General features: G+C 42.3%; 1 protein-coding gene across 2 annotated transcripts in view; it reads left to right on the top strand.

Moving 5' to 3' along the window:
• LOC110537357 (cGMP-dependent 3',5'-cyclic phosphodiesterase) overlaps positions 1–14,936 on the top strand; it is a 33,977-nt gene extending 19,041 nt beyond the window's left edge. Inside the window, exons 12-30 of one of the 2 annotated variants that reach the window (XM_036937337.1) lie at positions 81–149; positions 275–405; positions 529–640; positions 3,560–3,599; positions 3,696–3,759; positions 8,090–8,171; positions 8,288–8,462; positions 8,961–9,073; positions 9,244–9,321; positions 9,446–9,568; positions 9,659–9,852; positions 9,953–10,040; positions 11,392–11,439; positions 11,729–11,803; positions 11,905–12,004; positions 12,107–12,219; positions 12,368–12,406; positions 12,532–12,638; positions 12,817–14,936. In XM_036937337.1, the coding sequence (XP_036793232.1) occupies positions 81–149; positions 275–405; positions 529–640; positions 3,560–3,599; positions 3,696–3,759; positions 8,090–8,171; positions 8,288–8,462; positions 8,961–9,073; positions 9,244–9,321; positions 9,446–9,568; positions 9,659–9,852; positions 9,953–10,040; positions 11,392–11,439; positions 11,729–11,803; positions 11,905–12,004; positions 12,107–12,219; positions 12,368–12,406; positions 12,532–12,638; positions 12,817–13,072 (2,007 nt within the window). In that variant the 3' untranslated portion in view covers positions 13,073–14,936. Of the gene's footprint in view, positions 1–80; positions 150–274; positions 406–528; positions 641–3,559; positions 3,600–3,695; positions 3,760–8,089; positions 8,172–8,287; positions 8,463–8,960; positions 9,074–9,243; positions 9,322–9,445; positions 9,569–9,658; positions 9,853–9,952; positions 10,041–11,391; positions 11,440–11,728; positions 11,804–11,904; positions 12,005–12,106; positions 12,220–12,367; positions 12,407–12,479; positions 12,639–12,816 lie in introns of both variants that reach the window. The other variant, XR_005034941.1, reaches the window with a different exon arrangement.
• The last annotated feature ends 45 nt before the right edge of the window (positions 14,937–14,981 follow it).

Below are 14,981 nucleotides of genomic sequence, written 5' to 3'. Positions count from 1 at the left end.
CTTGTCTGTCTGGTCTGTCTGGTCTTGTCTGTCTTGTCTGTCTGTCGGTCGGTCGGTCGGTCGGACGGTCTGTGGTCCAGCTGACATTTGGCAACCTTGGTCAGGCTGTGGAGAAGAGGAAGAGCATCTCCCTGCAAGACGTCACTCAAGTAAGAACACTGAAATGTCCCCTGATCACTATTGTAGTGTTAACAGTAGTACGTTTGGATATGTTTGATGGTCGTGTCCTCTACATCTCTGCCCCTTTTCCCTCTTCTCTGGGCTGATACTGTAGAAGGAACACCAGCAGCTGAACAGCACTCTGGGATTTGAAGTTCTCTCCATGCTGTGTGTTCCTGTTGAGTGTCGGGCCACCACCAAGGTTGTGGCCCTTGCCTGTGCCTTCAACAAAAAAGGAGCAGACAGGTATAGAGCTGTGTGTGTTAGCGTAAGCATGCAAACTTCTGTCTGAGTGTATGCGTACGTGCTTGCATAGCTGCATAGGTTTGTGTCTTGCTGTAAAATGTGTGTGTGCTTGTCATTCTTCAGACACACAGAAGTGGATGAACACATAGTGCAGCACTGTTTCTGCTACACTTCCTCAGTACTGACCAGCACATTGGCATTCCAAAAGGAACAGAGACTCAAGTATGAATGCCAGGTAAGGAGACGCTACCTGACTCCACCCCTCATGAAAAAGTACTACTGAATTACTACTCATCACTACTACACAAGATCTGCACAAAATGTACTGTTTTACTACATGATTGCTATTGAGATGTATAGTAAACCAGTAGTGATTTATGTAGTAAATTGGGACATTTCACTACCGGAGAACACTACATTATTCCTTCCCAAATTACCACATAATTCCCCATTAATGACTATGTAACTACTGAGCTTTTGTGTATTTGGTATTTTATTGGGATCCCCATTAGCTGTTGTGAAAGCAGAAGCTACTTTTCCTGGGGTCCACACAAAACATGGAACTTGACATAATACAGAACATTAATAAACAAGATGTTACACCCTGACCATAGAGAGCCCTCTGTTATCTATGGTGTTTAGGTCAGAGCGTGACTGGGGGGGTTATCTAGTTCATAGATTTCTAGGTTGGTGGTTTGTGTGGTTCCCAATTAGAGGCAGCTGGTAATCGTTGCCTTTAATTGGGGATCATATTTAGGTAGGCTTTTTCCCCACCTGCATTTGTGGGGTATTGATTGTTTGTGTTAGTGTGTTTGGACACTACTTTTGTTATTTTGTTTTGTTAGTTTCACTTAAATAAATATGTGGAACTATACTCACGCTGTGCCTTGGTCCGCTCATTTCCAAGATCGTGACACAAGAGCAGCTCAAGGACTGAACTACATGAATTTAAAAACGGTACACATAGCCTACATATCAGTACATACACAAAACATATCTAGGTCAAATAAGGGAGAGGCATTGTGTCGTGAGATGTTGCTTCATCAGTTTAAAATCAGGTTTGCTGTTCATTTTGAGCAATATGAGATAGAAGGAAATTCCATGCAATAATGGTACTCTTTCTTGAATGTGTTCTGGATTTGGAGACTGTGAAAATACCCTTGGTGGCATGTCTGGTGGGGTAAGGGTGTGTCAGAGCTGTGTGTAAGTTAACTATGCAAACTATTTGGACTTTAACACGTTTATTATAAAAAGAAGTGATGCAGTCAGTCTCTCCTAAACTCTTAGCCAAGAGAGACTGGCATGCATAGTATTTACAGTACCAGTCAAAAGTTCAGACACACCTACTCATTCAAGGGTTTTCCTTTTTTTTTAAACTATTTTCTACATTGTAGAATAATAGTGGAGATTTCAAAACTATGAAATAACACATAGTAGTAACCAAAAAAGTGCTAAACATAATCAAAATATATTTTATATTTGAGGTTCTTCAAAGTTGCCCCGATGACAGCTTTGAAAACACTTGGCATTCTCTCAACCAGCTTCATGAAGTAGTCACCTGGAATGCATTTCAATTAACAGGTGTGCCTTGTTAAAAGTTAATTTGTGGAATTTCTTTCCTTCTTAATGCATTTGAGACAATCAGTTATGTTGTGACAAGGTAGGGGTGGTATACAGAAGATAGCCCTATTACGGTCCATATCATGGCAAGAACAGCACAAATAAGCAAAGATAAATGACAGTTCATTACTTTAAGACATGAAGGTCAGTCAATCCATAAATTTCAAGAACTTTGATAAGTTTATTCAAGTACAGTAGCAAAAAACATAAAGCGCTATGATGAAACCGGCTCTCATGAGGACTGCCACAGGAAAGGAAGATCCAGAGTTACCTCTGCTGCAGAGGATACATTCATTAGAGTTACCAGCCTCAGACATTGCAGCCCAAATAAATGCCTCACAGAGTTCTCAAGATCTCAATATCAACTTTTCAGAGGAGACTGCATGAATCAGGCCTTCATGGTCAAATTGCTGCAAAGAAACCACAACTAAAGGACACCAATAAGAAGAAGAGACTTGCTTAGGCCAAGAAACATGAGCAATGGACATTAGACTGATGGAAATCTGTCCTTTGGTCTGATGAGTCCAAAGTTGAGATTTCCTTTCTTTGTGAGATGCAGAATAGGTGAACGGATGATCTCCGCATGTGTAGTTTCCACCGTGAAGCATGGAGGTGGTGTGATGGTGTGGGGGTGCTTTGTTGGTGACACTGTCAGTGATTTATTTAGAATTCAAGGCACACTTAACCAGCATGGCTACCACAACATTCTGCAGCGATACGCCATCCCATCTGGTTTGTGCTTAGTGGGACTATCATTTGTTTGTCAACAGGCCAATGACTCAACACACCTCCAGGCTGTGTAAGGGCTATTTGACCAATAAGGAGAGTGATGGAGTGCTGCATCAGATGACAATCACAATCACTCGACCTCAACCCAATTGAGATGGTTTGGGATGATGGCTAATGGTTAAGTGGTCTTTTTTGTCTAGCAATCTTTTTGATGTGGTAAAAAGTTATATAAATGGCTAAACAACTACATGAAAGTATTCATAAAACATATAGGAAAGTTAAACGTACAGATGGTGACAGCACAAGGGCTATGAAAGACAGGATGACGAAGAATGAAAGATGATTAAATTCAGGATTGTCAAAAAGTAGCTAGATAACAACAACCAACTACTTCGTGTTTTGTGTACTTCTGTGGTCGCAAAAAGCCGGTGTAGTCTGGCTGTAGTGTTGTGATACTTATTTACTACTAACATCAATTAGTAAAAATCTACCTGATTACTACTGGAAACACTACTGTTTCCTACTGAAAAGTACACAACTCTACTTGTGTATCTTAAGTAGTGTGTAAACTACACATTCACTTCACAATCCCTACAGGTCTCTACATAGTCACTACTGCGCGACAAGGTTTTATGTAGTAATTCAGTAGTACTTTGAGGGACTGACCACCCAATTTACTGAGCCTTGCTTGGAGTGACTGCCTTTTGTCCATCACGATCCCTAACTTAGTGAGAATATTTAGCTAGCCCACAAATACGCTTCTAGTCTTCTCAACTGTTTCCTGTGTCTGTCTGTGTTCATATAGGCACTGCTTCAGGTCGCCAAAAACCTTTTCACACACCTGGGTAAGTATCATACTTGACCTATTATCCTTGTTTTAGTGGCACAGTGGGGCATCATTTTTTGCTGTTATAACAACATTTATATATCTTGGTCTCCAGATGATGTATCAGTCCTGCTAAAAGAGATCATTGCAGAAGCACGGAGTCTCACCAGTGCAGAAATGTAAGTACTGTATAAGGCTATCACAAGCATTGTAACAAAAGCCTAAAGCTGTGTTTGAATACTCATACTAACCGCACTATTTGTGACGTGAATTGAGTATATAGTATGCTTATAGGTCATAGTATGGATATAGTTAGTATGCCAAAGTTCCTGGATGTCGTACTAAATTCGCCAAAATACGAAGTATACATGCACTGGACACTATCTGTGCTTTAGGGTCCACAATACAATACTTCAGAAAATGGGCGTGGATTCACAACATTTTCAGATTTGAAGAAAATGGCGGAAAATATGCAGCTGAAGCAAAGAAGTCGGACGAGAGCGGATACAAATTCACTGCTTTAACTAATTATGACAAATGTTAAGAAAATGTTGAGCAATGTAATAAAGTAATGATTTTTCAAATAAGTTACATTACACATTATGTTGGCTGACAATTTGTTAGCTACGCTATCCTTACCAACCACATAGCATTACAGCAGAATGTACCGGTATGTTAGCTAGTTACCTAACATTAGTTGGCTACTAATACATCGAACTTGCCAGGCAGTATATTAACTATATGCTATCTAACTAACCACCCAATGTTTATTGGCTTGATTATTTACAGTGCCTTGCGAAAGTATTCGGCCCCCTTGAACTTTGCGACCTTTTGCCACATTTCAGGCTTCAAACATAAAGATATAAAACTGTATTTTTTTGTGAAGAATCAACAACAAGTGGGACACAATCATGAAGTGGAACAACATTTATTGGATATTTCAAACTTTTTTAACAAATCAAAAACTGAAAAATTGGGCGTGCAAAAGTATTCAGCCCCTTTACTTTCAGTGCAGCAAACTCTCTCCAGAAGTTCAGTGAGGATCTCTGAATGATCCAATGTTGACCTAAATGACTAATGATGATAAATACAATCCACCTGTGTGTAATCAAGTCTCCATATAAATGCACCTGCACTGTGATAGTCTCAGAGGTCCGTTAAAAGCGCAGAGCATCATGAAGAACAAGGAACACACCAGGCAGGTCCGAGATACTGTTGTGAAGAAGTTTAAAGCCGGATTTTGATACAAATAGATTTCCCAAGCTTTAAACATCCCAAGGAGCACTGTGCAAGCGATAATATTGAAATGGAAGGAGTATCAGACCACTGCAAATCTACCAAGACCTGGCCGTCCCTCTAAACTTTCAGCTCATACAAGGAGAAGACTGATCAGAGATGCAGCCAAGAGGCCCATGATCACTCTGGATGAACTGCAGAGATCTACAGCTGAGGTGGGAGACTCTGTCCATAGGACAACAATCAGTCGTATATTGCACAAATCTGGCCTTTATGGGAGAGTGGCAAGAAGAAAGCCATTTCTTAAAGATATCCATAAAAAGTGTTGTTTAAAGTTTTCCACAAGCCACCTGGGAGACACACCAAACATGTGGAAGAAGGTGCTCTGGTCAGATGAAACCAAAATTGAACTTTTTGGCAACAATGCAAAACGTTATGTTTGGCGTAAAAGCAACACAGCTGAACACACCATCCCCACTGTCAAACATGGTGGTGGCAGCATCATGGTTTGGGCCTGCTTTTCTTCAGCAGGGACAGGGAAGATGGTTAAAATTGATGGGAAGATGGATGGAGCCAAATACAGGACCATTCTGGAAAAAAACCTGATGGAGTCGGCAAAAGACCTGAGACTGGGACGGAGATTTGTCTTCCAACAAGACAATGATCCAAAACATAAAGCAAAATCTACAATGGAATGGTTCAAAAATAAACATATCCAGGTGTTAGAATGGCCAAGTCAAAGTCCAGACCTGAATCCAATCGAGAATCTGTGGAAAGAACTGAAAACTGCTGTTCACAAATGCTCTCCATCCAACCTCACTGAGCTCGAGCTGTTTTGCAAGGAGGAATGGGAAAAAAAATTCAGTCTCTCGATGTGCAAAACTGAGAGACATACCCCAAGCGACTTACAGCTGTAATCGCAGCAAAAGGTGGCGCTACAAAGTATTAACTTAAGGGGGCTGAATAATTTTGCACGCCCAATTTTTCAGTTTTTGATTTGTTAAAAAAGTTTGAAATATCCAATAAATGTCGTTCCACTTCATGATTGTGTCCCACTTGTTGTTGATTCTTCACAAAAAAATACAGTTTTATATCTTTATGTTTGAAGCCTGAAATGTGGCAAAAGGTCGCAAAGTTCAAGGGGGCCGAATACTTTCGCAAGGCACTGTACATAATTTTTAGCCAAGTGGTAGAGTCATTGTGAGTTTCAATGGACATGGTTAATTCTGGCTATCTACTCAGATTTCAGAGCACTCTCCTGAAGAATAACGGATTAATTTACGAACGCTCAACACCCGTTGAATTCAAAAATATATAGATATTGTTGCCGGCATTACAGTTACAGTCACCAACGCTCTGGATAACATGAAAACAGCTTAACCAGCTGTGCTAGGGTGGGTAAAATGGTGAGAGTGAGGTGTTTTTTGTGTCTGGAAGTAATTAGCCAACGTTAGCCAGTTAGCTTGGGTGGTTGACTGCCATTGAATGCTACAAAAGCGAAACGCTCTGAATTTACGAATGGACAATCTGACAACACTCTAGAGACTTACGAACGCCCAGAGCGCACTTTAGCACTCCAGATGGAATTTACACACACAACCAAAATCATAAAATGTTTAGTTAGTAATTTGTTATACTAACAAGCTAGCAACAGGTTGCATAGCAACAGCATCAATTTCCGGAAGACAAGCGAAGCTCTAGTACGCTCAACTGAAATGATACTATTCGCTTACAGTATAGTAAAATGATCTAATAGTATATAGTATAGTTGTGGCCAAAGGTTTTGAGAATGACACAAATATACATTTTCATAAAGTCTGCTGCCTCAGTTTGTGTGATGGCAATTTGCATATACTCCAGAATGTTATGAAGAGTGATCAGATGAATTGCAATTAATTGCAAAGTCCCTCTTTGTCATGAAAACGAATGCATTCCCAAAAAACATTTCCACTGCATTTCAGCTCTGCCACAAAAGGACCAGCTGACATCATGTCAGTGATTCTCTCGTTAACACAGGTGTGAGTGTTGACGAGGACAAGGCTGGAGATCACTCTGTCATGCTGATTGAGTTTGATTAACAGACTGGAAGCTTCAAAAGGAGGGTGGTGCTTGGAATCATTGTTCTTCCTCTGTCAGCCATGGTTACCTGCAAGGAAACACATGCCGTCATCATTGCTTTGCACAAAAAGGGATTCACAGGCAAGGATATTGCTGCCAGTAAGATTGCACCTAAATCAACCATTTATCGGATCATCAGGAACTTCAAGGAGAGCGGTTCAATTGTTGTGTAGAAGGCTTAAGGGCACCCAAGAAAGTCCAGCAATCGCCATGACCGTCTCCTAAAAACATCAGGGACAGACTGATATTCTGCAAAAGGTACAGGGATTGGACTGCTGAGGACTGGGGTAAAGTCATTTCTCTGATGAATCCCCTTTCCGATTGTTTGGGGCATCCGTAAAAAAGCTTGCCCGGAGAAGACAAGGTGAGCGCTACCATCAGTCCTGTGTTATGCCAACAGTAAAGCATCCTGAGACCTTTCATGTGTGGGGTTGCTTCTCAGCCAAGGGAGTGGGTTCACTCACAATTTTGCCAAGGAATACAGCCATGAATAAAGAATGGTACCAACACATCCTCAGAGAGAAACTTCTCCCAACCATCCAGGAACAGTTTGGTGACGAACAATGCCTTTTCCAGCATGATGGAGCACCTTGCCATAAGGCAAAAGTGATAACTAAGTGGCTCGAGGAACAAAACACTGATATTTTGGGTCCATGGCCACGAAACTCCCCAGACCTTAATCCCATTGAGAACTTGTGGTCATTCCTCAAGAGGCGGGTGGACAAACAAAAACCCACAAATTCTGATAAACTCCAAGCATTGATTATGCAAGAATGGGCTGCCATCAGTCAGGATGTGGCCCAGAAGTTAAGTTAAGCATGCCAGGGCAGATTGCAGAGGTCTTGAAAAAGAAGGGTCAGCACTGCAAATATTGACTCTTTGCATCAATTTCATGTAATTGTCAATAAAAGCCTTTGACACTTATGAATTGCTTGTAATTATACTTCAGTATTCCATAGTAACATCTGACAAAAATATCTAAAGACACTGAAGCAGCAAACTTTGTGGAAATTAATATTTGTGTTATTCTCAACTTTTGGCCATGACTGTATCACGACTGACGCATTAACTATGTAGTATACAGGATGTTAGTGTGGGTATTCGAGCACAGCCTTAGTATCACTGATTAATATGACCCATCTTTCTCTCCTCCAGTTGTTCTGTGTTCCTGTTGGACAGTGTCAGTCATGAGCTGGTTGCCAAGGTGTTTGATGGAGGAGTGGTTATCAATGAGGAAGTGGGTCTTTATCCTAAACTTACTCACATCAAAGCCCTAAGTTTAGTATAAGATAACATTTCATTGTAAATGGATGTTATTTCCATAGTATAATTGCCTTTTTCTTCTCATCTCAGACAGAGCTGCGTATCCCTGCTGACCAGGGCATAGCAGGCCATGTCGCCACCACAGGGAAGATCCTCAACATCACAGATGCCTACTCCCACCCTCTCTTCTACCGCGCCGTGGACGACAGCACAGGCTTCAGGACACGCAACATCCTCTGCTTCCCCATAAAGGACGAACACGGAGGTCTGTCTCTGTCTCTCTTTGTCTTTCTCTCTCCATTTCCCCCTCTCCCTATTTTTGTTATTTACATTTTTATTATTTTACCCCTTTTTCTTCCCAATTTCGTGGTATCCAATTGGTAGTAGTTACTGTCTTGTCTCATCACTGCAACTCCCGTACGGACTTGGGAGAGGCGAAGGTTGAGAGCCATGCGTCCTCCGAAACACAACGCAACCAAGCAGCTCTGGTTCTTGACACAACGCACATCCAACCCGGAAGCCAGCCGCACCAATGTGTCGGAGGAAACACCGTACACCTAGCGACCTGGTCAGTGTGCACTGCGCCCGGCCCGCCACAGGAGTTGCTAGTGCACCATGAGACAAGGATATCCCTGCAGGCCAAACCCTTCCTAACCCGGACGACGCTGGGCCAATTGTGCGTCGCCCCATGAGCCTCCCGGTCGCAGCCCCTCTCCCTATTTCTGATCTATATCTATACACATACATCTATCATCTTTCTCAGAAGTGATTGGCGTGGCTGAGCTGGTCAACAAGACTAATGGACCATGGTTCACCCGCCTTGATGAGGACTTGGCCACAGCCTTCTCCATATACTGTGGCATCAGCATCGCTCATGTGAGTGCACAGGCATTCCCTTTGCGTATCCTTTAGACCTTATAACTGATTATTACCTGATATATATTTTTCTATAGAGTAAGGATATTGATAGATTGTTGATGACACGTTAGTGTTAATCAATGTTGTCATCATGATGAATGACTCCTGTGCGCTCTGTTCCTCCCCAGTCCCTCCTGTATAAGAGAGTCGACGAAGCCCAGTTTAGGAGTCAGCTGGCTAATGAGATGATGAAGTATCACATGATGGTAAAGCATCCAATCAGAGCTCTTCTTCAACCTATTCAACTAATCTCTTCAACCTATGAATGCAGATCCAGTCAGTTTGTAATATTTGGCAGTTAATGTCCTGACCTTTGACCCTGTCTCTCAGGTGTCAGAGGAGGAAGTGACCCGGCTACTGACTGTGGGAATCCAGCCTGTAGGGGAAATCTACCCCAGCTTCTCCAGCTTCACCTACACACCTCGCTCCCTGTCAGACGACAGCACACCCACGGTGAGACAATCAACACACACTCTTGGAGAAATACACTGGTAGTATAATTAATTTTTTCTCATGTCTCTTGATCATGCCTCCTGTTTTCAGGCCATTATCAGCATGTTTGAGGACATGGGCTTCATAAGCACCTACAAGATCAACATGCACACGCTGGCCAGGTTCTGTCTGATGGTGAAGAGAGGCTACAGGGATCCTCCATATCACAACTGGATGCACGCATTCTCAGTCTCTCATTTCTGCTACCTCCTCTGCAAGAACCTGGAGCTCTCCAACTACCTAGAGTATGAACACACAGAGATAAGCATTTACAAACTATGCTACAGCAAAGTGAAACACACTCATGAACACCTCAACTCACACCGCAGCGTTCTCTTGTTTCAGGGACATCGAGATGTTTGCTCTTTTTGTGTCCTGCATGTGTCATGACTTGGACCACAGAGGGACCAACAACTCCTTCCAGGTGGCATCGGTAAGATCCCACATACCACAAACACACAGACTCCTATGCTGTATGTATATCTACAGTGCATTTGGAAAGAATTCAGACCCTGTCCCCTTTTCCACATTTTGTTATGTTACAGCCTTATTCTAAAATTTATTAAAACATTTTTTCCCCTGAATTTACCCACAATACCCCATAATGACAAAGCGAAAACAGGTTTAGAAATTTTTGTCCGTAGAGATCCGAGACAGGATTGTGTCGAGGCACAACATTCTGCAGCATTGAAGGTCCCCAAGAACACAGTGGTTTCCATAATTTTTAAATGGAAGAAGTGTGGAACCACCAAGACTCTTCCTAGAACTGGCCGCATGGCCAAACTGAGCAATCAGGGAGGTGACCAAGAACCCGATGGTCACTGACAGAGCTCCAGAGTTCCTCTGTGGAGATGGGAGAACCTTCCAGAAGGACAACCATCACTGCAGCACTCCACCAATCAGGCCTTTATGGTAGAACGTCCAAACAGAAGCTACTCCTTCTCCTCAGGAAAAGGTGCGACAGGTCGCTTGGAGTTTGCCAAAAGGCACCTAAACAACAAGAAACAAGATTATCTGGTCTGATGAAACCAAGATTGAACTATTTTGCCTGAGTGCCAGGGGACACATCTGGAGGAAACCGGGCACCATCCTTACAGTGAAGCATGGTGGTGGCAGCATCATGCTGTGGGGATGTTTTTCAGAGGCAGAGGCAGAGGAGACTAGTTAGGAACGAGGGAAAGATGAACAGTGAAGTATAAAGATCCTTAATAAAAACCTGCTCCAGAGCACTCGGGACCTCATACTGAGGCATATGTTTACCTTCCAACAGGACAACGACCCTTAGCACAAAGTCAAGACAATGCAGGAGTGGCTTCGGGACCCGTCTCTGAATGTCCTTGAGTGGCCCAGCCAGAGCCCGGACTTGATCCCGATCAAACATCTCTTGCGAGACCTGAAAATGGCTGTGCAGCAAACCTCCCCATCCAACCTGACAGAGCTTGAGCATCTGCAGAGAAGAAATGGGAGAAACTCCCCAAATACAGGTGTGCCAAGCTTGTAGTGTCATACACAAGAAGAGTTGAGGCTGTGATCCCTGCCAAAGGTGCTTTTTCATACATTTGCAAACATTTCTAAAAACCTGTTTTTGCTTTGTCATTATGGGGTATTGTTTGTAGATTGATGGATACTTGTTTTTGTTAACCCATTTTAGAGTAAGGCTGTAACGTAACAAAATATGGAAAAAGTCAAGGAGTCTGAATACTTTCCAAATGCACTGTATATCATACCAACTGCCATAGAAAAGTGTATTACCCAAACAAGCTCTTCTGTCTTCTTTTTTCCAGAAATCTGTGTTGGCTGGCCTGTATAGTTCTGAGGGATCTGTGCTGGAGGTAAACACAAATACTTCATGAATCAGAATGGTATTATGCATGTCCCTCATTCTTAGGAGCCGATGACATGGATGTCAATTAAGGCAGCCACCCGCACCTCTCTGATTCAGCGGGTTTGTTTTATATGTGGACGACAAATTTCCGTTGAATGCATTCAGTTGTGCAACTGACTAGGTTTTCCCCAGGCAAAACCATGGCTCGATGGTGCGCTGGGTCCTTTCTGCCCTCGAGTGGATATGAAATATAATTGCAACCTCACCACTGACATTGAATTGGCTCTCATTTCCAGAGGCACCACTTTGCTCAGACGATTGCCATACTCAACACCCAGGGCTGCAACATCTTTGAAAAGTTATCTAGAAAGGTAAAACAAAAGGCAATGTAAGGACTGTGCTCTTTTCAAGGTTTTTTAGTTGGTGTTGTACCATTTTGACTCTGTTTCCACATTGTTTTTTTGATTGCCAGGACTACCAGAGGATGCTTGACCTGATGAGGGACATCATCCTAGCCACAGACTTGGCTCATCACCTACGGATCCTGAAGGATCTGCAGAAAATGGCAGACGGTAAATTATCCCCCTACATCCTGTCTCAGAGTCTTATGAAAGGTAGCACTTCACTTCTCTTCTATTTCTTATTATAATCATACTGTCTGTTGTGTCTTCCAGTGGGCTACAACACCAAAGACCCTCTGCACCATAACCTGCTACTGTGCCTGATCATGACCTCCTGTGACCTCTCTGACCAGACCAAGGACTGGAAGACCACCTGGAAGATTGCAGTAAGAACCCACTCAGATCTTACTCCTTTAATAACCAACTGTGTTCTCACCTTCTTTCACATTTAGATCACTTTTATTGGTCTTAGTAAGATGGTGTAGGCCTCCATGCAATATGTTCGCATGAAACGCATGTCTGTTTTTGTTACAGGGACTTATTTACAAGGAATTCTTTTCTCAAGGAGATCTGGTATGTATGGAATTGTTTATTGAATGCCCAACATGGTATGCCTCATATTGTTTTCTGTCTCCATATGGTACAGGGACTTTTACGATTTCCTCTGTGTGAGAGTGTCCCTGTGCTTGTGGCTGCAGGAGAAGGCTATGGGGAACCGTCCCAGTGAGATGATGGACAGGGAGAAGGCCTACATCCCAGAGCTGCAGACAAGCTTCATGGAGCACATAGCCATGCCCATCTATAAGTGAGCCTCTGACTGATCCCTAACCCCCAAATCTGGGAGATGATGGGTGTAATTGTTCTCAGACAATGAGAACTGTTTTTGTTGTAATGCATATTAGTGGACTCTCCTTAGCTTGTCTGACTATATCCCCCCCCCCCCCCCCCCCCCCCCCACCCCCTTCCTCTAATTCCTCCTACAGACTCCTCCAGGACCTGTTCCCCAGGTCGGCAGAGCTGTATGAAACCGTGGCTAGCAACAGAGAACAGTGGGGTAGGGTCTCTCACAAGCTCAACATTAAGCGGTGGCCCGGCAACGATTCTCTGGACTACCTAGATGCAGAGTTTGAGCAGCTACAGGTTGAGCAGCATGGACAGATGGAACAGGAAGGACAGGACAGACAGACAGAGCAGGAAATGGACGATGAGACCAATGGTAGCCCTCCAGCCCAGCCCTAGGCCACAGCAAGACAACCAAGAGTCATGGAGAACTAACACCTACATCAAAGTGATTTTGATTTTATATTCTGTCATACCCAAAATGGATTGTGGCTCAATCATTATTTTATTACCTCCCCCTGCAAAGACACCTATTTTACAGGATGTAGTGCACAACAATCTAAATGATAATTCTCTCACATTGCAGCTGGTGTGGAACACAATGCAGACAGCAGGGGGACACAGAAAATGATTGATTACATAGATTTAGAGAGAGGAATATTACAATGGCTATAAACTCATTTTACAAAATTATACTTTTTATTTTGCCTTGAGTTTCTCACAATGATACTTGAAGTTTGTGTGAATCTTTAAAGGCAGATATTGAGAGTTATCAGGTAGAACCATGTACATTGTAAACGGGGGTGAACATAGATTAACATCTTTACCGGTATGGAACACCCAGGTGCGAGCAGGCATTTTTTTTAAAATCATACATAAAGTACAGGGTAGTCTACTCTGCTAACACTGACAAACGGATCAATAAAATCTAAAAGTGGCACTGGCCCATTGACAAATACAGTGAATATGCACACACCGGGGATATGGTCGATATTCTCCACTGGTGCCAATAAGGTAACTTAATTGAGCGAACAGTAGCATAATAATTTTTTGAGAATTAATTTTTGATATTTTCATCGTCATCTCTTTCCAGCAATAGCCATTTGCTTTCCAAACAGTTTTTCCGCGATTGTATTTTTAAATATTGCGATATGCCTGGCTGGGTCTCTGCTTTTCACTGACAGTAGTAACTCAATCATGTATTTGCAGCCTGCACTGTCCAAATGTCGGACCCTTCCGACTGTAGGCGATGCGATTGAAAACAATCCACAGGTTGTTTGTTTTTTGACTAATAATCCTCTGTGACCAAATCATGCTTTCTGGTGTAATAGCCTATTTTCAATTATTTTATTTATGTATTGACAGGAGTAAGCTAATTAGGCCATATACTTTCGGAAATTTAATTCAATTTACTCCAGAGAAAGCTTCCCCTAGCATTATGGCACGGCCGCCTATGCCTTCATGTGGCATGAACACAACCAGTCATGATGTTTTCATCTGATTGTCAAACAATCGCTTAACAAACACGCTCCTTGTAGGCTACCCACGCATATACGTCCACTCACAAAATAATTTCGGCATCCAAACCCCAACAATTTGATGTGGCAGACATGCAGTAATGTTAAATACTTCTGTAAAAGCCTATTGTTTTTTGGGCATGTTGTATTAATTGTGATAGGCTCACGTTTTACCGGTAAGCACACCCCCACTATTTATTTTGCCGGGATGCCATAACGGACCATATTTTCAACCCGTTTGTAAACAGAATGTAACAAGCTTGCCTTACCTTGTTGGGTTGCCTTCAACATGAGACACTGCTCGATTGTTAATATATATACTTTGTGGTATTGTGTGTATATATAACAATGTTGGTGATTGGAATGTATAATGTAGGCCTACTGTATATTTTTTTAAAGTTATCAATTCACTAGTTTATAGCACACATTTTTCATAACATGTTTCTTCTCCCCTGTATCCCCTCCAAACACTGTTTTCAGAGTTTGTGTAAATCTGGTCTGATTTGGACATTGCTTTTTGAATGTGTGACAGGTAGAAATGGCATGGGGTCGATATGCATTTTTGTTTTTGTAACATCCAACTATATTAAGTTCTTATGTTGATGTGTCTGTTTGCCTTTTTCAATTTCCAAATACCAAAAATATAGATAATTCTGTGAATTCTTGAATCTACATGTTAACATGATGCACTGGATATTTATATTAGTTCCTAATATCTGTGCACAAATAAAATGTTTTGCACACAATGTGTTGAGTACGTGTTCATTCTCAATCCTCATCTTCACCTTCTC

This window comes from Oncorhynchus mykiss, chromosome 12 (genome assembly GCF_013265735.2).
Source record: "Oncorhynchus mykiss isolate Arlee chromosome 12, USDA_OmykA_1.1, whole genome shotgun sequence".
NCBI lineage: Eukaryota > Metazoa > Chordata > Actinopteri > Salmoniformes > Salmonidae > Oncorhynchus > Oncorhynchus mykiss.
Note: the sequence above shows the minus strand (reverse complement) of the source record. Positions and strands in the feature narration are given on the sequence as shown.